This window comes from Lineus longissimus, chromosome 6 (genome assembly GCF_910592395.1).
Source record: "Lineus longissimus chromosome 6, tnLinLong1.2, whole genome shotgun sequence".
Classification (NCBI taxonomy): Eukaryota; Metazoa; Nemertea; class Pilidiophora; order Heteronemertea; family Lineidae; genus Lineus; species Lineus longissimus.
Window position 1 is genome coordinate 12818197 of NC_088313.1, and position 25371 is coordinate 12843567.

General features: G+C 42.5%; 2 protein-coding genes across 2 annotated transcripts; one reads left to right on the forward strand and one right to left on the reverse strand.

Annotated features, from left to right (window-relative positions):
• Nucleotides 1-680: 680 nt before the first annotated feature.
• Nucleotides 681-20522, reverse strand: LOC135489107 (uncharacterized). The gene is made up of 12 exons (XM_064774287.1): nt 20453-20522; nt 14899-14934; nt 13504-14166; nt 13004-13159; nt 12414-12812; nt 11843-12115; nt 11144-11598; nt 10592-10793; nt 10126-10257; nt 9338-9567; nt 8778-9045; nt 681-1207 (listed from the first exon to the last, which is right to left on the reverse strand). Exons 1-12 carry the CDS (start codon nt 20493-20495, stop codon nt 1074-1076), a joined length of 2991 nt encoding a protein of 996 aa, XP_064630357.1. The 5' UTR covers nt 20496-20522; the 3' UTR covers nt 681-1073.
• A 627-nt stretch (nt 20523-21149) lies between these two features.
• Nucleotides 21150-24816, forward strand: LOC135489415 (tyrosine-protein phosphatase Lar-like). Its single transcript, XM_064774765.1, has 6 exons — nt 21150-21487; nt 21965-22092; nt 22409-22586; nt 23102-23407; nt 23980-24092; nt 24352-24816. Exons 1-6 carry the CDS (start codon nt 21400-21402, stop codon nt 24538-24540), a joined length of 1002 nt encoding a protein of 333 aa, XP_064630835.1. The 5' UTR covers nt 21150-21399; the 3' UTR covers nt 24541-24816.
• Nucleotides 24817-25371: the final 555 nt, after the last annotated feature.

Consider the following 25371-nt stretch of genomic DNA (forward strand, 5'->3'; position numbering starts at 1 on the left):
AAATATGCTAATAACATCAGTAAAAAGGTCACAGAGCATGCTCCGCACAAAACTGTCTCCATTTTCCACTTACACAGTAGACAGTTCACATTTGGCCAGATGCTTTCGCCGTCTATTATCCGCTTCTTGAACTAACTATGAGTGGGCCCATACGTGAGACGAAAAGTTACCAGATTGTGACTCGTGGCTGGGAATGATGGGACCCCGACCCCTGATCACTGCCAAACTTTATATGTGAGACAAAAAGTTACCTGATTGTGACTTACAGCTGGGAATGATGGGACCCCGACCCATGCCCAACTGCCAAACTTCATACGTGAGACAAAAAGTTAACAGATTGTGACTCGTGGCTGGGAATGATAGGACCCCGAAAGTTACCAGATTGTGTCTCGTGGCTGTGAATGATAGGACCCCGACCCATGATCACTGCCAAACTTCATACGTGAGACAAAAAGTTACCAGATTGTGACTCGTGGCTGGGAATGATAGGACCCCGACCCATGAGCATCGCCAAAATTCATACTTGAGACAAAAATTTACCAGACTGTGACTGGCAGCTGGGAATGAGAGGACCTAACCGCCCCAACCCCTCATACTCCTGGCACATAGGGGAAAAAGGTCTCTTATTGTGACATGTAGCCGCCCATCCTCACTGCTAAAATGAAATAAAAGAGTCAAAATTTCAAATTCAAATTGATTTATTGATTTATTATATATTCGGCTACAGTCAAAAACTATATATATAGCACAAATTAAAAACACGTGGTCATTCATCAATATTCCAGAATATTCAATGGTATTCTTCGTTGCGCAGAGAATGTGCGCAAAAGCAAACACACAGTAGAATGTTCACTGTTTAATGCGATATCGACGACAGTGAAATGCTCTACTGTGGTATAGTAGAGAGTACGTTGCAGGTCAAGAGGATGTTGCAGATGTAACATTTTTAAGTGTCCCGAAGTAGAATGCCCTGGTGACAAATCTTTCTATTATGTATCTATAATATCGGAAGTACTGAATCTTTGAGTCTTTGAGGATCCATAACTTAATCGTCACCATGCAATTGGGATTTCTTATGTTGAAACAGTCGCCAATATTTTGCACTTAAACTCTTCAATCTCTGACTCAGATATAGCGCCATCTAGTATCGTCAGGCCAGCCAGCTTTCCTTTGAATGGCGAGAACGAATGGTCTGATCCTCTGTTCCCTATAAGAAAATGGATAACGATAGTAATGTGAATAAAAGAAGAAGTTAGTTTACCATTCTAAAATACCTTGGTACCGTAAAGTCAACTTTTAAATGGAAAATGCATAAGCCTCGTTCTGAGAGCGGAGTGTTTTGGACACGCAACCAAGATGCTCTACCAAAGTTCCCTCGGGTTGCACTAAAATGTGGAAACCATGCACACGTCAGGTCAATGGAATTTCAGCTCACTTCAGAAGTTTGAGGCTCTCAAAACACTGCTTCAAACACAAATCAGTCAAGGAAGCATCAGACACCCTAAGTTTTTTAATGAGCACTACACATATTTGCCGAGAAAAACCCTCCAAATAGCCCATTTGCGCGGATTTTAGCATCACTTGAGCGAGCCGATGCGGACTTCCTATGCGCGCTGTACAAAATGTACATGTCTCATTTTCTGTAACGTTGCCGTAACATAATGTAAACAACGGCGCTACCGGCGCTCCGGCCGGGCCGGCGATGGATGGAATTTGCCAAATTCGCACATATTGGCTCACTGTCTATAGTGACTAATATTATCAGTGCAGTGCCCTAGTAAGCGCGCAGCGCCTTTAGCTTTAGGTTGGGGGGAAACCCCCCAAACCCCCTGGTTGGGACCCTGCTATAGTTCCTTCCGCCAATTTTTTGTTTTGATACATATTTTTCTCCGTGTATCGCATTAGCAGTAACTCAACTCCATCGTCATAATAGCCGGCAAAGAAATGGAAAATGTCCCCCCCCCGAAAGGTGTCCAGTCTGGGACTCTGGCAGATTCTAATGTAAAGTGCAAGCTCTATTGAACTCGCGCAACTGTCGCCATGGAGAGCCCCTCCCCCCCAACCCCCGTCCTTCTGACATGTTTTAGCCAGTGCATTGGGGGGAAGGCCCCTCAAACCCGCTATTGGCCTCTCAATAAGTCCTTTCGAGCTGCTTACCCTGGGACGCTCGAGTGGAACCCCCAAACATTCATGATGGTGCAGTCCTTTGACACGTTTAACCCAGAGCGAGGAAGAGGTACTCCTTTGATGGTACCCTAACTGCAACCCTCAACCATCATTACCCTTCCTTTTCACTGACATGATATTGGCAAGACTCCCAAGAGGTCGTACTGGTGGCTTCCTTGAGACAATTGCTTGTGGTCGTACCTGGGCAACCAATTCAAGGGGTCAGGGATCAGGTTTTTCCCCCACCAACATGTTGCCGAATGGTTAATGCATAAAAAATTGGTTGGAAAGGGTTTTTGCAGGCCAAGAGACTGGAAGACACTTGATTCTTGAGGAACACCAGACTGATGAACAAAGAACCTGAAGAACATAGAACCCGCTTCATACCTGGGAGCATAAAAAGCCTGCTAGCGAATATTGATTATTCTTTAGAAAAAACCAGAAGATCTGCAAAACCAATGGTACCCCATAAAAACATACATTCCTCCTTAAGATGTCTTCGGATTCCACCACGGCCCATGTGGAATTCGTTCAAAAGGTTTATTGAAATCTCAAAATAATTTTTTTTTTCTCGAACGCCTGCCCGTCTTTTGCTTCATTATTTCGGGATTATATCCATTTTAAGCATCTTTTTGATATTATCACTAAAGTATCAAAAATCAAAACACATATGTCGGGGGGCAAAACCCCCAGAAATTGAAGTTTGATTAAAAAACAGTGAGAATAATCGTGTGGTTCTCTCTCGGAGCTCAGAATAGTCGAGTTGCTTCATTCGCGCGTTTATCTATTCTGGCGGCCATTTTAAGTCAAATTTAAGCCATTTGAAACGAATCCATGGACTTGAGAAACATTGTTTACATTGGATACGTCGTATGCACGTTAACCATAGTAGCGCTTCGCAGAAAAGCCTTCGGCTTCGGCAGAAGGACGGGGGTTGGGGGGGGGGGGGGGGCTCTCCATGGCGACAGTTGCGCGAGTTCTATAGAACCATAGTAGCGCTTCGCAGAAAAGCCTTCGGCTTTTCTGCTGCGCGCTTTTTAAAGTTGCATGGGTTTTTTAACCTCATTTTGCGATAACCTCGTTTGTCCATTAGGGCTGACCGATTTGGGCGCAATCGGCATCATTGGCTGTGTTTGGCATCATAGGTGTGTCTCGTGAAGTGATTTTGGACAACAAACCATCGTATATATCTGTTTTTTTTCGTTTTTCCATGTAATTTTGCCACGCCCCTTTTCCAGGGTGTTATTCATAAGCGCGCAGCAGAAGCGCTACTATGGTTAACGTGCATACGACGTATCCAATGTAAACAATGTTTCTCAAGTCCATGGATTCGTTTCAAATGGCTTAAATTTGACTTAAAATGGCCGCCAGAAGAGATAAACGCGCGAATGAAGCAACTCGACTATTCTGAGCTCCAAGAGAGAACCACATGAATATTCACACTGTTTTTTAATCAAACTTCAATTTCAGGGGGGTTTGGGGGTTTACCCCCCCCCCCCCCCGACATATGTGTTTTGATTTTTAAGACTATAGTAATAATATCCAAAAGATGCTTAAAATGGATATAATCCCGAATTAATGAAGCAAAAGACGGGCAGGCGTTTCGAGAAAAAAAATTTTTATTTTGAGATTTCAATAAACCTTTTGAACGAATTCCACATGGGCCGTGGTGGGATCCGAAGACACCTTAAGGAGGAATGTATGTTTTTATGGGGTACCATTGGTTTTGCAGATCTTCTGTTTTTTTCTAAAGAATAATCAATATTCGCTAGCAGGCTTTTTATGCTCCCAGGTATGAAGAGGGTTCTATGTTCCTCAGGTTCTTTGTTCATCAGTCTGGTGTTCCTCAAGAGTCAAGTGTCTTCAAGTCTCTTGGCCTGCAAAAACCCTTTCCAACCAATTTTTTATGCATTTACCATTCGGCAACATGTTGGTGGGGGAAAAACCTGATCCCTGACCCCTTGAATTGGTTGCCCAGGTACGACCACACGCAATTGTCTCAAGGAAGCCACCAGTACGACCTCTTGGTAGTCTTGCCAATATCATGCCAGTGAAAAGGAAGGGTAATGATGGTTGAGGGTTGGAGTTAGGGTACCATCAAAGGAGTACCTCTTCCTCGCTCTGGGTTAAACGTGTCAAAGGACTGCACCATCATGAAGGTTTGGGGGTTTCACTCGAGCGCCCCAGGGTAAGCAGCTCGGAAGGACTTATTGAGAGGCCAATAGGGGGTTGGAGGGGCCTTCCCCCCAATGCACTGGCTAAAACATGTCAGAAGGACGGGGGTTGGGGGGGGGGGGGGGGCTCTCCATGGCGACAGTTGCGCGAGTTCTATAGAGCTTGCACTTTACATTAGAATCTGCCAGAGTCCCAGACTACGATAGTCCGGACACCTTTCGGGGGGGGGGGACATTTTCCATTTCTTTGCCGGCTATTATGATGATGGAGTTGAGTTACTGCTAAAGCGATACACGGAGAAAACTGTCTATCAAAACAAAAAATTGGCATAAAGGAACTATAGTAGGTTCCCAACCAGGGGGTTTGGGGGGTTTCCACCCCAACCTAAAGGCGCTGCGCGCTTACTAGGGCACTGAACTGATAATATTATTGATTTATTATGGTCATATGTACGTACATTCGTACAAGGGGACGAGCTTACTATGTTCCAACAAATCGAGTACATTCGCAAAATGTTGATTTTTTGGAAGCGTGTGAGTAGTGCAAATCGGCCACAAACAATTTATTCCATTTGATTCCATTTGATTCCATTTGATTCCATTGACAAATATTTAAATAAAAGAACGAATATCGTGCCAGTTCGATAGTTTCAGGTTTGATTAGTAAGGTTTGATCCGGGGGTGTGATAATGATATGCTACATTAGCCGATAATCAACCTGGGATCGATGAAGTATTGCAGGTGTATGACTGTATGCAACTAAGCTTATGGTGAGCATTCGGAACGAGGTAATCACCGTAATTACCGTCATCCATTAATGATTACATCGTTCACTGCTTGCTTTCCGTACAAAATCAGTAAGTTTTCAGATGTCGAGGTGATGGAAATACTCATCGAAGTGTCAATTAGTTGTCTGTGAATCGCTGGCAGCATTGGTATGACCTGGTTTGGGTGACACTGACTGACAGAGTTGCACTTGCAGCCTGATGCGGATGGCCGGTGAATTCTGAAGTCAACGTATACGTATAGGCCGGACATCCTAAACAACGTCCACCAGCGTCCACCAGCGTCCACCAGGTTTCAAAGTTATCAAAATTATATTTTCTTGACATAAATCAATAATATTATCAGTGCAGTGCCCTAGTAAGCGCGCAGCGCCTTTAGGTTGGGGGGAAACCCCAAAAACCCCCTGGTTGGGAACCTGCTATAGTTCCTTCCGCCAATTTTTTGGTTTTGATAGACAGTTTTCTCGGTGTATCTCTTTAGCAGTAACTCAACTCCATCATCATTAATAGCCGGCAAAGAAATGGAAAATGTCCCCCCCCCCGAAAGGTGTCCGGACTAGATAGTCTGGCACTCTGGCAGATTCTAATGTAAAGTGCAAGCTCTATTCAACTCACACAACTGTCGACATGGAGAGCCCCCAAACCCCCCCCCCCCCACCCCCGTCCTTCTGACATGTTTTAGCTAGTGCATTGGGGGGAAGGCCCCTCAACCCCCCTATTGGCCTCTCAATATGTCCTTCTGAGCTGCTTATATACCCTGGGGCGCTTGAGTGGATGGAACCTCCAAACCTTCATGATGGTGCAGTCCTTTGACACGTTTACCCCAGAGCGAGGAAGAGGTACTCCTTCGATGGTACCCTAACTGCAACCCTCAACCATCATTACCCTTCCTTTTCACTGGCATGATATTGGCAAGACTACCAAGAGGTCGTACTGGTGGCTTCCTTGAGACAATTGCTTGTGGACGTACCTGGGCAACCAATCCAAGGGGTCAGGGATCAGGTTTTTCCCCCACCAACATGTTGCCGAATGGTAAATGCATAAAAAATTGGTTGGAAAGGGTTTTTGCAGGCCAAGAGACTGGAAGACACTTGACTCTTGAGAAACACCAGACTGATGAACAAAGAACCTGAGGAACATAGAACCCTCTTCATACCTGGGAGCATAAAAAGCCTGCTAGCGAATATTGATTATTCTTTAGAAAAAACCAGAAGATCTGCAAAACCAATGGTACCCCATAAAAACATACATTCCTCCTTAAGGTGTCTTCGGATCCCACCACGGCCCATGTGGAATTCGTTCAAAAGGTTTATTGAAATCTCAAAATAAATTTTTTTTTCTCGAACGCCTGCCCGTCTTTTGCTTCATTATTTCGGGATTATATCCATTTTAAGCATCTTTTGAATATTATTACTAAAGTATCAAAAATCAAAACACATATGTCGGGGGGTAAACCCCCAGAAATTGAAGTTTGATTAAAAAACAGTGAGAATAATCGTGTGGTTCTCTCTCGGAGCTCAGAATAGTCGAGTTGCTTCATTCGCGCGTTTATCTCTTCTGGCGGCCATTTTAAGTCAAATTTAAGCCATTTGAAACGAATCCATGGACTTGAGAAACATTGTTTACATTGGATACGTCGTATGCACGTTAACCATTGTAGCGCTTCGCAGAAAAACCTTCGGCAGAAAGCCTTCGGCTTTTCTGCTGCGCGCTTAAAATAGGTTATTTAAAGCATATTTTGCAAGTTTTATTGCAATATATTGAAAAATAAGTGAATTATCTGTGCTAGAAGGCTGTAGGAAAAACCCGGAGGAAAGACTGGCGGTATGTTTCTTCTGGATTAGGCCTACCCACAAGTATGTCTGTGAATAATTTAACAATCTGTAATGAAAAAGGTGAATTCACTGATGACGGCTCATCCAAGGCAACCAATTTGGCCCCAGGCTTTGGCCAGGCTTATTTGCCTTCTCTTCCCAACAGCGATGGATATGAAAACTCCCTGCACTCCTTCGTGTACGTGGTGAAGTCTTTTCAATGTATTTCACTATTTTTAAACAAAGATTAGATTGCTTATGTAAACTCATTCTTATCATGTACATGTATTTTGCAATTAACGTAGCGAGAAGTCACCACTATAACAGATAAAACTTACATCAATACGCCTGCATATTTCACTGGTGGAGTAACCTGGCCCACTAGCACTGGCTCCACCATGTCCACTTGCACTGGAACGACTACAACAATCGTTCGTGCCAACCAACAAAAAAATGTCCGAAAACGAAGACCATCTAATCCGCCGACATTTTTCTAACAAGCCGGCAGTTTCATAACCCTGGTATGCAAAAGTTATATGGCTCTTCAACGAACTCCCCAACGCCTCATTATCCACGTACTTCAAAATTGATGCGGAAAAAATTGCAGTACGCTTCTCATTCTCCGACACTCCCGCCATTTTGGTTTTTTTCTTCCATAACCTCGGCGGACTAATTCCACATCGCCCGCGGAATGCCGAAGACATTAAAACCTGCACACCAAACGTCGTCGGCTAACTGTACACATTACGACTTTGCCTCCAGACGTAATATTATAGTAGGAGGAGTACACAGCTTCACACCACAAGTTTGTTGTGGCAATCTACATCATGTCTTTAGTGGCCGCATCAGGGACACCATGCTAAGTCACATAAAGTGTGTCGTGGAGGTGTGTCCGCCAGACTACCGCGTGATTGGTTGACCTAGTTGATATCTGTGTCAATTCGTTGTTTTTGCGACGACCAATAATGACGAATCATCAGCAAGAGTATTGACTTGTCGTAGTGGCCGGTAAGGGCGATGGGACGAGGCCTTATCACTAAGTCCGTAGTGTAACTAGTTGTAACAACCCTTCTTGGTTTATGCACATTTTGCAGTATTTATACCCTTAAAGAAGCAAATGCTTTCAACACATATAATCTGTGCCTCTTAATGATTCAGCGATATCTAGAAATCATCACTTGCGTGTTTCCAGGGAATGTGAAGATTTTTTTTCATATTTTTGCATTTTTCTCCAAATATCGGGTTTAAAATGTGCCTTAGCCTGATTATACTTCTAAGCTCTTCAATTAGTACTCGCATTTTAGTCTGGTGGTCCGCCATCTTGGATTCAGTTAGTGAACCAATTGGTCCAGTCCCTGTACACATTGACAACATTATAGCAATCATTTCTCACAGTGAGCCATTATCGCCGAAGGGCTTGTTCAAGTTATTTTCGTGGCCTATCTTTTTAAGTTTGAGGTATTTTAGAATAGAAATTGAACCCAAGGCGGAGGACCTTGGTTGAGTTACCAAGACACTCGAGGGTGGAGCTAAAATACAGTCCAAACCCGAGCCGACAGGCGAGGGTTTGGACGAAATTTTAGCTGCACCCGATTCAATTCCTTATTTAGAACCTTTCTATGACAAACGTCGGGGTCCTTACATGTACTGTGGGGATTTCTTGTTTACGGAGGTCACATGCGAGGAAAATCACCGAATATCGGACGAAATGATAATTGCCATCACTACCACTAGCGGACATCAGTGTTAGCCACGAGACATTGAATTAGGTTCATTCATAAAACTCTCTTAATATTACAGTAGGAAAACATCAGCTTCCCTTCTCTTTCATATCCTACCTATAAAGACATCTCCACTGCACTTGGCACGCCTGCCTGGTCCAAAATCCCTGACGTTCGTCGTATTGTCTTTCCACATCAATTGCCTCCCCGACCTGTGGCTATAACTCGCCCCGATGAAGTGCCAGCTATCCGTAGGCACGGCCTCGCGGAAGTGAGAGCTTGTTGCGCCAAGATTTACGAAAGGAACATGAAACCAGATCCAGAAATGGGCCCCATATCGCGCATTATCTGGCCCCCTCCATTCCAGGATTGCACCATTTGTGATCTAAAACAAACACATGGATAACTGTTATGAGAAAGCAACCGCTAAAGCAATATTCTCAGTCAAGAAAATGTTTCATTTATGATATACCAGCCGCAGGTTGCAGTGATATAAAACGCTCGTTTGCGGGGCGCTAAAAAAGGGGAGGGTTATGCCATGTTTGGATTGCTTCCATAATACGCGCACGAGCCTTTGTTGTTTGTGTAAAGACAGCCACTGGATACCCGAGCATTAGCACATTTTTGAAGATAAGCCAAAGTTACCTAACCACGGCTTTTACAAAATAGCCACCAACCTGGTGCTGATAGATGAAGGTTCCTATCGTGAAGTCCACTAGGTCTAAATGGCCTCTGTTAGTTACCCTGACGTATGATCTGGAATTTCCCTTAAAGTTCCATGCGGCGATTCCGTTTGGTCCATCCCTAGATGTGTCTACCCCAACGACGTCGAGTGAAAGGCCGTTTAGGTGCGTATTGATTTTATTTTGGCCTAGAATATTCCACCAGTTAAACCCGAAGTATGTGCCTGCAATGTGCATATATATCGTAAATTTCATTTGACTGCAACAACAAAGGCGAAAAGTACGGAAAATGGATTATTTCACACTTTTTGCATAAAACCAAAAGCTTAATAGCGTTGCCATAACAACAATGTGCTTGATACGTGAGAAAATGTGCATCTGACTCTCTTGGAAGGAAAATACTGACAAGGCCGGTTAGGTGTTGCTAGATATATAATTCCTTTAGTACGGGAGTCACTTGTATTGTTTTATATGAGTGTTTAGAAAGTCAATTTAAGTTATGGCTAATAGCATGCAATCTTAGAATTAAAGGTTTTGAGTTTTTGAAAAACATTTAAAGGTTGTTCGGCCAACACAAATATGATATTTTACGGAGAAATGAAAGTGGTTTTCGAGATACTCAAAACCTTCAAGGGTTTTTTTCCCTGAAAACCTCAAAACTAATGTGCGTATTGGCCTTCATTTCTATGAGTGTGGGCATGTCGGCATTGATATTCATTGAAGAAATACGGAATCTTAATCGTATTGTCTCACTCAATGACTTTTTACTTGTGATCGCTTACTCAAACTCTGGAAGCCATTGCATGTGTACGTTTTGTGATTAGCCTGCTGCGTTGAGACAGTTGGGTCTGGTTCAAGTTGGCATCTCTCAAAGCTTTTGTCAGCAGCTGGGTCCCATGCTATCGGATATGACCCTGCAATATAATACTTTATACATTAAGAAGACCGTCTTCAACTGCAATAATGTCGGTTTTGTGCAGCCTCACCTTGATGTTGTTTATAAGATTCCAACTACGGTAAGGTTATTTCGTCACAATACCTTTGTTTCGGTCATGTTGAAGTGATCTGCGTAAACTCAAGTGGATGAGTCCTTGGGCACAACTGTTTGCTTTGCTGTCACCACGATAACCAAGCCAGAACATAAAGTCGCCGTTTTGATTCCATAAATAATGACAGACACAACTATTTGTTTCTGATACTGGATGGACACACAATGACCAACTCATCAAGAGGAATATATCTGTTTACCTTTTGAAGCCAATGCAACAATAAGACACTTAAACAGCTTTATTTCAGACGCGTTAATGGCACCGTTCAGTACTGTCAGTCCAGCTAGACTGCCCTTGAATGGTTCAAACCACCTTGCCGAACCACGGTTACCAATGTAGATATTGCCACGGGAGTCCGGGGTACGTCTACCGACATTCTGCTGGAAGACATTACCATTGACCTAGAAACAAACAAGTAGAAGTAGAGGTAGAGAAGTTCAATTGCCAGCAAAGTTGAATAAACTTGAAGATTGTTCTGGATGGCCAACAACAGACGTAGGGGAAAACCATAGGGTTACCGGGACTGATACCAAAACTCCCTTATTTGGGTGCCTTTGTTTATCACACGTCAGCCTCGTTAATGTTGACCCAAAGTCTCTAACATCGCAACTCTCGGATGCTTATTCGAAGGATTGTGAAAGATCAGCCACAGTTTTAAAAAGATTAACTTTTTAGCCCGACGGTGTTCTGTACTGTTGTGAGGACAAATATAAATATTGCCAGAAGTAATGACCCTCCCAAGATTTCTTACCCACATGGTTAGACTTCCTGTATCATGATCGAAGGTGGCGCCGACGAAGCTCCACTTCCTGGGTTCCACTGCAGTATGGAAGTGCTCGCTCCTGCCACCGAATCGAGGTGCCAGATTCAAGAAAAGGGTCCTGTGCCAGATCCACAAATGGGTTCCCCATCCATTCCGTTTGCCTCGCCATTCTAGGATGGGTCCATTTTTTGTCTCATTTTGATAGATAAAAGTCCCGACTGTAAAGCTCATATCGAAATTTAAATGTCCATTGTGTGGGTTGTTGATTTTTATGTATGATTGTATTGTGCCTTTGAACTCCCATGGTGTGAGTCCGAAAGGACCAGAACCAGTTGTCGTAACGCCGTGGACTTGTAATTGGAGGCCGTTCAGTGTTTGACTCTGTTCATCTTGTCCTAAAATGATCCACCAGTCGTTGCCAAGAAGTCGAGATTGGGGAACGGCTAAAAAATGGACATCATGATCATTAAGTTAAAAAGTATTTGGATATATAATGTGAAGACTACAATAATAAGCATACTTGGTAACAATGTAGATTCTGTTATTAAGCAACAGAGTCCGAAAACAACTAAAAATTAATGAGTTATCATAGCACTACGTTTACAAATTAAAAATACGATTAGTTGAAGTGCTCTATCATTTGTAAATATACATGTTGATAATTCATCTTGGACAATATTTCGTTACCTGGTGTTCTACTTGGCGCTGGGATACCTAAAGCGACATTCAACAATATCTTGCACTTAAAGTCGTCAATCTGGTCTAGTTCAATGTCTCCATTAAGTACGGTCATTCCGGCTAGTTTTCCTTTAAACGGGACAAAATTGTGATTCGATCCACGGTTCCCAATGTACACATCACCGAATGCAGAAGCAGATCCACTAACGTATTGCCCATAAGAATTCGAAGCGTCATCGATCCACATTATGAAGTGACTCCTCTCTCGGCTGAAGCTCATTCCTGAATATAAAAGTAACCCTTTTTCAGACTTTTTTTGCAAGTTGAAATTACAGCGTAGCCAGGTCAACGGTCATGTGAACACCCAGTCGCACTAGAGCAAAATGCCCTTAGGATCGGTGCAGTACGTTTCATCTCTTGACACCACCATACGACAATTCTATATCGTTAGCCAACCAGCCAACACAACTCCAGTGTCAATTGTATATATACATGTATTATCTACATACACAAGCTGAAATAATGCCATCGGCAGCCGCAACTGCGCATTCAATGCAAGTTTCTAAAATATATTTCTTACCTATGAAATGCCAGCTATTGATTTGCACTGCATTGAAGCGATGTTGACCAATTCCAACCAGATTCACGAAAAGCGCGTGACCCCAAATCCAAAAGTGGGTAGCAAAACCCTGCCTTGATCGTTCCTTCCCTCGCCACTCCCAGATTGCACCATTCCTCAACTCTGACTGGTATATAAATGTGCCGATGGTAAAGCTATCTCGCATGTCAAGGTGGCCTCCTATTGGATTGGGTATTCGGATGTAAGAGTTGGGCGAACCCAAGAAGTTCCAGCACGGGATACCATTGGGGCCGTCCATGGTTGTATCCACTCCTTCAACCTCCAATTGAAGACCATTTAGATTTGGATTGTTTTCGTCTTGACCCAATACGTTCCACCAGCTGGTTGCAAAGAACTGATCTGCAAACAAACATTGGTTTCCTAGATAAAGTGAAGGAAGAGCTCAGAATGTTAATATCCAAAGGACACGGTCTGGACAATATGCTTCAATTTAAGATTTCGTTTCAATATTGTAAAATACATTTGTTTTAATAATTCGTATTATTCCGATCTTACGAAGATACTAATGCTAATTTTGACCGAGTACTCACGAGGGTTCGTCGCTTTGCTACTACACGCATACGTCTTGGGATTCGCCGCTGGTAATCCTTGCAGTTTGAGAGGAATGTCGTCAGGCTCAAAGTAGCAGCTGGTGAAGAAATTATCTGTGTGCGGGATCCAATCGAGGAAGGACACCTCAGGCGATTCTAACAAAAATTAAGTGACAAAATAAAGGTTTCGAACTTTCTTTTTTGATTATGTGATTGGCGAGACATCAACTAGAGACCCCCCCCCCCCCGCTCATGCATTCAAAAATATTCAATTGACAGTTAGATATGCTCATCTTCTTCTTCTCGTTCTCGTTCTCGTTATTGATCGAAATTCTGTTGTTTTTGAGCTTTCGACGAATCTCAGGTTGTTCTTCATTTCTCGGAAAGTTTAATTGCATATTGGTTTTAGAGAAAGGCCGTTAGTAATTTATTTTCAAAAACTTAACACTTGTATTTCTTAAAGTGCGCCTAAATGCATTGGCTACACCAAGTGAACTTACCATTTGCCACGAATGCCACAATGTTGCACTTAAATTCCTTAATCTGCTCTTTGTCAATCGCGCCATCAATGATGGTTAGTCCAGCAAGTTTTGTCTTCGTTTGATTGACACTCTTCTTATGAGGACTCTTTCCCACATACACATCTCCGATACAAGTTGACGTTTGCAGCCCGATGTGAGTAACATGAGCGTAGTCGATGGTATCTATCCACATGGTCAGATTGCCCTCCAAATGGTTGTAACTTGCGCCTATAAAATGCCAGCCGCCGGGTGAAACTTCACTGTGCCAATTTTGGCCGAAAGCATCTCCCCAAGTGGGGCCCAAGTTGATGAAAAGCAACTGTTCCCATATCCAGAAATGTGTCCCGAAGGGGTCACCACTGCGACCCCTCCATTCGACGATGGGGACGTTCTTAATGTAATCTTGATAAAAATATGTACCGATTGTAAAACTTTTGTCAAATTCTAACGGACCATTTGAAGGATTTTCAACTCTGACATACGAATTTTGGGTTCCTTTAAATTCCCATGCCGTCATATCCTTTGGGCCGTCATCACTGGTTTCGACGTCGTTAAAATGTACCGTTAGGCCGTTCAGGGTATTGCTGTCTTCCGTCTGTCCGAGAATTATCCACCAATCATAGCCAAAGAATGCGATGGGATCTGAAAGTTCGATATTAGTAACTTTATGAGGCAAGTTTACATTCGATACACAGAGAGACGGATAGCGAGCTGGTAGCTGGTTCTGGAACACGTATGCATACTGTCGGGCAAGAATAACTGTTCTTCTTTCCTGAAAGCTGTAACAGCAGTTTCAGAATTCATATAATAATAATAATAGCTTTATTCACATAAACTAATAGTTTGTAGTGATTACAGAGGAAATTTCAACACAAAAATTACAAGAACTTACAAGATGACAGACGGTATAAAGACAGCTGGGGGTAGAGGAAGGTTGACAAGAAAATGGTGAAATACGAACGATAAAGTAAAGAAAGACAGAACTAGCAGTGCATGTTGCATGCAAAACGGATACGTTCTGCCTCCCGTACGTATTTGACAAGATTAGAGGTTTGACTTTTGCTTGAGCAATTTAAAAGACATGACAATTTATACATTGGCCTAGAGCTCATCCTGGCTTTGGCATTTCGACTGCGGCAGGTTAGGTGTGAGGTGATACGAAACCCTGCCGGCAAAACTCACTAACTCATTGGATACAAGAATGGAACGAGGCAAAGGACAATCTCAACCTGCTGCGACTGGTTCATAGGATACAGGGTCATTCTTCGGCTTAAGGTATAGCCTTGTAACGCAAATGATATGTAGATCAAATTGACACCAACAGATGCTAACTATAATTATTGAAGTTTTGTATCATATTTGATTATAGTTTACCTCGTCGCTGTCCTGATATAATAACTGCTGCAATGCCTGCAAAAGAGAGCAAACGAAGCGTGCAAGAAGGATTGCCTGTACTTTCCGGAAAGTTCGAAAGTTGGAATCTGGAAAGAAACCACCTGGAATATAACTAGGTCTTCCTGCAATGTGGCGCTTGTCATCCACTTGTGTCAGTTAAGGGGATCTTTGGCTGGATGTATGATGTAACAAGGTACTCGCTAGGTGGCGCTTGACATAACAGGGTACTTCCCGCTAGGTGGCGCTTGTCATCCACCTGTGTCAGCTAAAGGGATCTTTGGCTGGAAGGATGATGTAACAGGCTCTTTGGCTTAATGGGTACTTCCTGCTAGGTGGCGCTTGGTATCCAGCTCTGTCATTTGAAGGGCTCTTTGGCTAGATGGATGATGAAACCGGGCACTTGGCGCTTGACATCTAGCAGTGTCATTTATTAAGGGATGTTTGGCTGGATTAATTTTAAGTTGTCCTCCCATGAAAAGTCCTAATAATTGGACATGTATGGCAAGCCATTTGACGTCATCAACACTTGATCGAGCGGTCACCACGTGACAACTGCAGACTGCAGACTACTCTTATTTACTTTACAAAAATGTTATATATACATTTGTAATTATAATTATGAACCCCCTGCTGTAGGTGTCACTGGGCCACTAGCCACGTGCTGTATCATCTGATGGTATGTCCACTAGAAATTGCTGGCTCATCAGAATGATGAGGGCATCCACATGTTAGGTTTTAGAATAGCTCCTCGATAGTCCATCTTGGCCGCAATGTTTATTGGACCATGAAGTTCAGAATGAGATAGCCTGCGGCTAAAGTAAATAAGGTGAGGATATGGGTCATGAGTAATTGTGATGATGTAATTCCCATGGAAGTTTAATCCCTTCTACGGTAATACCAAGGATACAGCTGAGCCAGCCAGTATTCAGTGGTAAATGATAGGCTCCCTGATATGCCTGATTGCAGTGGCTGGGTTCTGGAATGGCTTGACGAAATTTTGACACGTGGTGTATCAGAAAAAAAAAAGATCATTGACTTAATCATGCCCCCGCTCAAATTATATTCTTCGCTACAAAATAATATCCTGTTGTGTTGGGCGTCATAAATTTAAAAGTAAATACAGTGGAACCCCGGTCGGCGACCACCTCAGTAACGCGACCACCCTGCAAACAGGACCAAAATTCTCTTGTCCCGGGAATTCATGATTTTTTGATAAAAATACATAATACTGTACATTCTCATAACTATTTGATCAAAATCAGCTGTAAAACTCATGTCATAGTAAAGAACAATGTAGCTATAGGTATTCTTTCTATTACGAAGCCAGTTACTGACTAAGACAAAAGAAAGAGAATCCACAATATAAAATGCAGGCCTAAGAAACCTTTTTCTTACTATTTTATTTCTTGCCTTTTAAAATAAGCTAAAACATAAGCCGATGTAAGCTATGTATAATTTTCCAAAGTTATTCCGAATGATACTGAAATAATTGACATGTCGTTAAATCCATTATTTCAGACTTTATTCTTAATGATAGCCTTTAACACTATAGTAAGGGACGGTTCATATTCCTACGTCTGTGGGGAGGTTAGCAATACATTTGAATAGGCGAAACAGGAATAGGCGAAACAGGAATTAGGCGAAACAGGAATAGGCGAAACAGAAATTAGGCGAAACAGGAAGTGGGCGAATCAGGAATAGGCGAATAAGGAATTAGGCGAAACAGGAATAGGCGGAACAGGAATAGGCGAGACAGGAATACACCAATCAACCATGACCGCATCGTATCAATTGGCACCTTCTCGCAAATCCGTGTTGATAATTAGCACCTCGAACACAATGACCATGGGAATCCATATGAAAATAAATGATGTGTAAGTAAGTGAGTTTGATCAAATGTAAGCGCAAATAAAATGAAGAATAACCTTTCTTTTCGACTCACGGTTTGTTTTTCATCATTAAGTATTAAATGATGTCAAGAGGCATGCACACGTAGTTTTAGGACAAATAAATTATGTTGATAAAGAGTACCGATACTCAAAGTAAAGAATGCTTAATACGTCGTAATGTTGATAAAATACGTTTTTAAAAAGATGATTTAATCAGTACCAGTTCAAATTGGCTGAAGTTAAAGCAGGAAGACATCAGGCAGAATTCTCAACATCTTCTCACATCACCTCTCTCAATGTTAGCGGGAATATTAGCTTGACATCAAGAAGGGCAGCTGCCGATGGTGTGAATTACATGCTTGCTCTAATTAGCATGCTCAAGTTTTAATGTAATGTTTGGTCTAATTAGCTCTCGTCAGTTTATTTACTCATTTACATAAGTTGCAAATTAAACGCAAAAAACTCAAGAAAAATATTTTTTATCCGTACTATACACACAAAATTATCGAATCACCCGGTGGCGTGGCGTGGTCATTAATGCATGGCAATGTACACACAGCATATCTGTTAGGACGATATTTTGGCGGGAAAACCTACTTATGATTCTTAAATTCACTAACGCGACCACCCCGGTAACACGACCACTTCGGCTTAGTCCCTTGGGTTGTCGTGTTACCGGGGTTCCACTCTACATACTCTAATTAAATGTTCCTGATCTGATTGCCTTGTAATGTGTACTCCCATCACAGTCCCCTCACTTAGTTGACCCCCCCCCCCCCGTGGATACTCATGGAGAGTGTTATGGGTACAACCAACACAATCCCCACACTTGCAACACCACGCACGCATACGTCACCGGCGGGTAAAAAACGCAGGGCGCAGGACGTATTGCAGCGTCCTGCAGGACGAGGCCCATCTCAACAGATGCAGGAAATGAAATGAGGAATTTTAGGGACTATCTGTGATCTGATTTTTCATGGTTGTTCATGAGGGAGCTGTAGTGTACCTAAAAGGTTGTCTCTGGATTTGGTTTTACATCAAAGGGAGGTTGAGTTGAGGGGAGGAGTCATGTTCGAATTCAGGGGTTTGGTGTATGAATGGGTGATTTGTTGAGGGAAGTTACGTTTAAAGGGGGTTGTGTTAGGTGTTTGGTACTTAAAGAGGAGTTGTGTTTAGTGGTTTGATAGAGGAGCTGATTTGAAGGGTTAGGTTTCTAAATCGGGACTTCTGTTGAGGGTGTTGTTTTCAACTTCAACCCAACTCCCCTTTAAAACCCAACCCCTCAGCAAACCCCTGCACACTGGGCCTACTCGCATTAACCAGCAATCCCCTCAACACAACTCCCCTTTAAACAGATTCCTTTATGTACACAACTCCCCGATGAACAACCAAAAATCTGTCTGTAAAAATCAGATCACACGGCAGAGATGGTTCCCGTTATTCATTGCTTCATTTTCTGAATATGTCGAGATCACACTACTGAGATGATTCCTAAAATTCCTCATTTCTTTTCAACATCTGTTGAGATGGGCCCCGTCCTGCAGGACGCTGCAGGACGTCCTGCGTCCTGCGTTTTGTACCCGCCGCATACGTCACATCGATCTGCCCCCTTGCCCATGGTTTCTAATCGCAACAAGCCGTCCCGGTGTAAAAGAAGAAAATGTCCCCCTGGAAAAAGTGTCCGGCCCTATTGTATTCCGCTATCGGGTTCTATAGAGGCCATGACCGCCAATAGCTCAGAGATTAAAGCGCATAATATAATCCATTGTTTCCCGGACATTCTATCCCAGGACATTTTAAACTTCTACATCGGCCCAAAACCATGTGACCTTAAAGGTGCCCTTTTACTTAGATTTACCCCCATCCTGAACCTCACGGTCTTATACTGCCTTTGAACATAGCCAGGCAGTAATAAATCTTGAACGGCTAAGGTGAAAACCTAAGGCGGGAATAAAGCTTCCTTTGTTCCTTTGTTAAATATTAGGAGTAGCTGCTAGGTAGTCGATGATGTGAGCTGTGCATTTGGCTAACATTGCATAACGTTGCATAGCATTACTGACTCCAGTCAATGAACTGCATAAGAGGTAATCTCAAATTTAGTTAGTTTTACTACGTTCAGCCAGGCGAAAATAAAGACTTGAGTCACGACAAGATGGGTTTACCCTGGCATTCAGCACTTGTGCTTGAGTAATGCATCCTGAACTCAGGCCAACACTCGGCACTAACGACCGTTACAACTGTACTTCGCCCCTGCCCCCATTAAACATAAGTAGCTTTGTGCACAATGCCGTAGTGCAGTTATTATGCGTATGCGTTTGCTGAAACTTGGTATTTATGGTGTTTGTAGATCAGTCTACACAACGGTAATGCTGAAGTTGAAATTCAGTGTCTATTATCGCAATTGGACTTTTCCAATATGAAACGTACTTTTTAACGAACGGCATATGTCTTTAATTAGTAGGTGTCTTTGAAAAAGAAAATTTGAGATATAATAAAACTGTGTGTAGGAACAAGGTGACAAACAATAACAATATTGAAAAAAAAGTTAACAAAAAGCAACTGCTGAGATGGTCCCTTAATTCCAGACCTTGGCCTTTATTGACTCTTGAGAAAACCCCAGCTCTGCGGACTGCCTGCAATATGCATTTTCTTTTTACCCGCCGCTTGCCCAACACCATACTCAAGTATTAGTAACCATCTGGGTCTTGCTAATAAATGACCCATACAATTATCTCCGTGATCCATCAGCAAAGTGTCTTGCCAAAGGACCACATCTTTATCAACTATCATTACATAACATAAACTCTCCCCTCTGGGAGTTCTGTTCCTACACATATATGGATAGACATACATACACAGTGATGATTGAGATGGTCCCCCAGCACTTGGCACGTGGGAAGTACCTGGTTACATCATCCATCCAGCCAAAGATCTCTTTAACCTACACAGGTTATTGACAAGCGCCATCTAGCAGGAAGTACCCTGTTATGTCAAGTGCCACCTAGCAGGTATCCTGATACCTCTTCCATCAAGCCAAAGATTCCTTTAAATGTTACAGCTGGATGGCAAGCGCCACCTAGCAGGAAGTACCCTGTTACATCTTCCATCCAGCCAAAGATCCCTTTGACTGACAGAGCTGGATGACAAGCGCCACCTAGCGGGTACTGTTACATCATCCATCCAGCCAGGGAGCCCTTTAAATGATACAGCTGGATGACAAGCGCCACCTAGCAGGAAGACCTAGTTCACATTCCAGGTTTCCAACTTTCCAGGTTTCCAGGTTTCCAACTTTCCGGAAAGTACAGGCAACCTGCAAGAAGTTATTCGAAGTGAACTGGTCAGATCGTCAGTCCATACATTCGGATAGAGTCGACGCTGATTTGCCAAGGATCCGGACTTGAAATGAAATCACCAGTGCCTCTCCATTATTTTCCCTTGAAATTCTTCACTGATTATAGTTGTTTATTTTCTGAAATGATGCTAAGAAGTCGACGGATATTCGGCGCCACATGTATACAGACATACGCTCCGAACTCGACACTACTAGTAATTCGACAGCAAATTAGTCGTGGCCAAAAACCAGGGGCGTACAGCGTGTACAGGACAGTGACCGCTGCATAAAGAAACACCCCGGAGAAGCTTACCTTGACAGAATACCGCCGCGATAAGAATTTCTCGGAGAATCATGATGGCGGGCGCATCCCATCTAGATCGATGTTTCACTGTTCAAGATATTTTAATTAGATCGCATGGACCGGATTGAGCGATTGAACTTATATAATATATGTAAGCGGAATTGCAGTAATCAGAAATATGTAGGCTAATTGGACACTCTAAGTTATCATGTGGCTCGGCGTATTTGATCTTTGCATTCCGTTTTTCATGTGTTATACCGGTGTGCTTGCTACCAACATTGTGAAATACATGTAACTGTTGAAGAGTTGCCGAAATTGGACAACCTACACGGAGCACCACTGGAGCATGATCTGACATTGAAATCATGTGTGATGTGTCTCAGATGTTATAAGATAATCATGAGTATTGCTCGACTGTGATATGTATGGGCTCCGCGAAATACTAATGGGGGAGGTCTGGTAAAAAGCCATAGGGGTGACACCTTTGTTAACAGCAGAAGATGTATTTTTAATATCATTGTTTATTACAAATATATCTATATACAGCAAACTTTTGACATAATCAATGTACTACTTATCATAATTATTGTTGTCGTAGCTGATATAATTGACGATAATTTGCTCCGATTTGTTGTTAAATAGGTCACCTAGGTCAACTATGAAGCGCTCATAGAGATATTTCTATAAAGTCAATGACAAACTTTTACGAAGTGTTCCATCACTTTCACATCACTTATGGGCGAATAAATTTGTTTGAGGTGTACCAGGTTCAGCTTTGGATACTGACAACTGACAAAGGATAATCACTGAGGACTAAACCAGGGATAATGCCAATGTAGCACGTGGTGTGCGGGAGAATTTTAGCAGACCTTATAGAAGTGAAAGTAGTTCACCGAATATGACGACGTGCTTGATGTTCATTTAACGCTCATATGACGCCCAAACGCCATTAGAAGATGTCGATTTTACCCGTCTTCCTCCTCCTTTTTGGATGTTGCTTTTACAACATCGAGCTGTCTGCAGCAGACTGTGAAGATGAATCTTGTAAGTATATTTTTCTCCTTAGGGCGCAAAGATCTGGAGCTGTTTTCCATCTCACGAAAACATGGCCCAAGGATTTGTTTGAATTTCATACAGAAAATACAGCAGTTGATTGAAATTCATATATATTATCTGAAACTTCTAAAACAGCGCTAAGTGTCCAAATACACTTTCTTCGGACTAGACATCACCAAGAACGAGCCGACAACAGCGAAATGCTGACAAATTTGCCAGCCTTTTCAGTCTTTTTCCTGTGCAGTGCTATTTCTCGTGATATTGAGAACAGGTGAAATAAGATTATCTGAAAATCAACCTTAGTCAAAACATAGAAATTCTCAGACCGAAGTAACCAAAACGAACTTGAGAATCTTAGCTAATCCAGGCCCTTCGATGCGACAATGAAATATTCTTGCCCCATCATGTAAGACCGTTTCGTGGACCTTTTCCTCTGTCATCAGAGCCCAATTCTCTTCCCTTTAGACGAGGGTCTCAGATTGCCCAGGACTTTGGTCGTCACCGGTTCATCCTCGAGGAACGGAATAATCTATGAGGTATTCATTAATGTATACCATCGAAAACCGAGAGGGGAAAACGTCACTAAGTATGAGGTAAGGAACGTATAGGGTTATCTCTACAGCAGCGTTTCAAGCCACGTGTCACGCTTAAGCTTTCTTCTTTCGCCCTGGCATTGCGCACGAACAGTTGACTTCATATTGATTGTATTTGTGGGGAATTAGTTCAATTAGTTCATTGAATAAATTTATTCGTTTGGTTAAATTCAACAATAAATAAACTTTCTTAGCAACAGAAAAAAGTTGACGTGTGTGCATAGACGACGATTCGATGTCCATGCCCATGCATACGTGAGTCTTCCTAACTAAACGTATGCATACCATGAAGCGTTTTGCCATCTGTCATTTACAGGTTAGATACTCCAAGAAGAGTATTCCAGTCTTAGAATTTCGCACACAGACTACTCTCCGGCAGTCAAGGTATACTGACCTACCCCTCTCTTTTGACTACGACTTCCAAGTGAGGGCTTACAACGAGAAAGGAGTTGGTCCCTGGTCTGAATCGGAAGGCTTCATTGCTGAAAAAGGAAGTACGTAAGTGCTCATCCTTGTCGTAAATTATTCGCTACTTTTTACAATTTTTCAATAAAAGTGATTGACTCTGCCGCGGCCATCTGAATATACGCAAATATCGACAGAAGCTCTCAGATATGGATGGTGCAAATATGTCTTTGTGATTTTTTTGGCCATTGAAGAGATGATCAAAACAAGGTTTTTCTCAAAATGGCAAGCAACAGCTATTGTGCAGAAGGGCCAAATGGATGCCCAGTGACAGGCAATAATTTGTGAAGTACTTCCAGCTCAAGCTCTACGTCGATGCGTATATTTACTGCTAATAACAAACTAAAAGCGACGGCAGCGCTCCTATGGCGAAGATTGCTGTCCCAGGTCAACTTTTCCTCTCTAAAGTCGCCCCCCCCCCCCCGACACACGCCCACACACGCGCGCACCTCTCGCCTCTCTCTGTTAAAAATGACCGTATTCTTAATTTTACAATCCCGTGTGCTAAAAACATGTATGTATATACATGTACGTCTTTTTTCAGGACTTAGACCACCGAGAAACATTCGTGTCGAGAGACTGACACCAAAGCGATACTCTGTGACGTTTGACCCTCCTATTCAATCAAGCTGGCGTCCCATCACGATCCACAGTTACCGCATCTTCCACAGCTACCACGCAAGTGGGGCCATGACCGCGTGGAACCAGACAGAGGTCCTTGCCGGAACGACGGCTGAATTTACCGTGTCGGACCCGGCGAAAACGTACGTTGTAAAGGTCCAGGCACGGGAAGTGGACGGTAGATATGGTAACCTGTCCACTATCTACGTCCCAACTTATTACCCAATCGGTAGGTCTTTGTAACTTATTTGCAGTCATTACTACACGGTGTCCGATCAAAGACAAAAACCATTTTATTCGTACGCGATATCGCTCGTAAATAACTAATGTTGGTTGTCGTATTCGCAGTTTATCTGGCAAATGGAATGAGTGACGGATGATTACATTATACGCTGTTACCCCAGCTGCATGCGTGAATAACTACAAAAGTAATCACCACGATAATTTATGCACGAGCGAGCGTACGGATCAATTAATTTTAGTCTTGGTGGGACACCGTGGTCTACAAATTTATAAAGATGGTGATAAAACCTGAATAAATAAATGACACGAAAAGAAATGAAATGTCGAAATTAAATTAAATTGGACTGTTCCCCGTAGATGACCTAAAAGAAGGCCTACATTCTATTAATTTGGTCATTAATGTTTAAGCATAACGCACTGTTTAACCTCAAATGGTTCACTGATATCAACAATTCGTTGTTGTCGTGAGTTTAATTGTGTCTCCAGAATAGTATTGTATTTCGTGATATTTTTGGTCGAAAGCCGCACCTTCCTATATTACAATTTGTTCTCTTTCAGTGACACCGGGAAAACCTCGTAATTTGCGCGTGGTCTCGAAAAGTTCTACATTTGTGTGGCTACGTTGGGACCATCCAAACGATTGGCAAACTGGTAGTCTAACGAGTTATCTGGTAAGTTAAATAAGTGCTTCACTCATCGTGGCAATTTCAGAATGCTACCAGTGTTAAAGTAAGAGTATAATCATAATATTGCGTTCAATAAAGAAGTCTGTAGCTGTAGCCCAGGCCTACCACTGAAAAACATGGGGACAGCCACCCATGCCAAAACACCACATGTGGCTGAGGGTGTTGAGGTGGTTTTCGGTGGCACCCTGTATAAGTTCTCCTCTTGCAGAAATTCAGTCTCATTAATCTTTTTATTCTTCTACAGCTCGAGTACCAAAAAAGTACCCGGCCGCATGGAGGTTCATATGGCGTATTTCTGCCATCGACAAGGACAGAGTACAAAGCTGACGGACTCATCTCAGGGACTTCTTATACCTTCAACCTTACTGCCAAGTACCTAGGGGAACCTGTTCGTGAAGGGCCGGCTATCATCCGTGAAGAAACATCTACTTAGTCGCAAATCTGACAGCTTTTAATGGAGACCATTATCAGCTGTTAACTTTTTCACAGAGTATGCGCTAAAAGCGTTCTACCATGCCATCTGAATAGGGGCAAAGTAGATCTCGTCGATTCGTGCTAACAACATTCATCTTTGCTTCAGGTCAGATACGGGTATGCCTCAAGAATACATAAATGTGACCCGCTCTACCAAAATTAGGCGCTTGTCGCATCTGAACTTGACAGGTTGATACGGACTTGTTGTTCATTTCCCTATTGTAGACCTTTTGTGTAATGTGACCAAATCAGTTTGTAATAGATTTCACAAAAGGTCTACAATAGGGAAATGAACAACAAGTCCGTATCAACCTGTCGAGTTCAGATGCGACAAGCGCCTAGTTTTGGTAGAGCGAGTCACAATGTGAACTATGCATTGGTTTACCTATTTCAGTCCCACGTCATTGATTTGGTTCGTTCTTCCCGCCGGCAAGCCCTGTTGCTCAACGAAATAGAAACGAAATATTTTGCCAAGAGTGTACATGTACAATAAAGATATCAATTTTATATTTTCATTCCTGTTTCCGCAAGAACTCGGTACTATCCAGCCTATATTTAAAGAAGAAATATTTAGCTAATCTTTGGCGTAGAAATGAGACATTCATTAACATACAGCAACATACATACTTATAAGTGTAGCTATATAACTATATTTTGTATATGTGAACATGCGTATGGGGTCTGATTCTATTCTGCGATATCGATTTTGAAGCAATGGATGTCAAAATATAAAGGTCATGCTTTGTTTTCTTTGATGATTCAATTTAATCAAATACAATTATTGACGCTG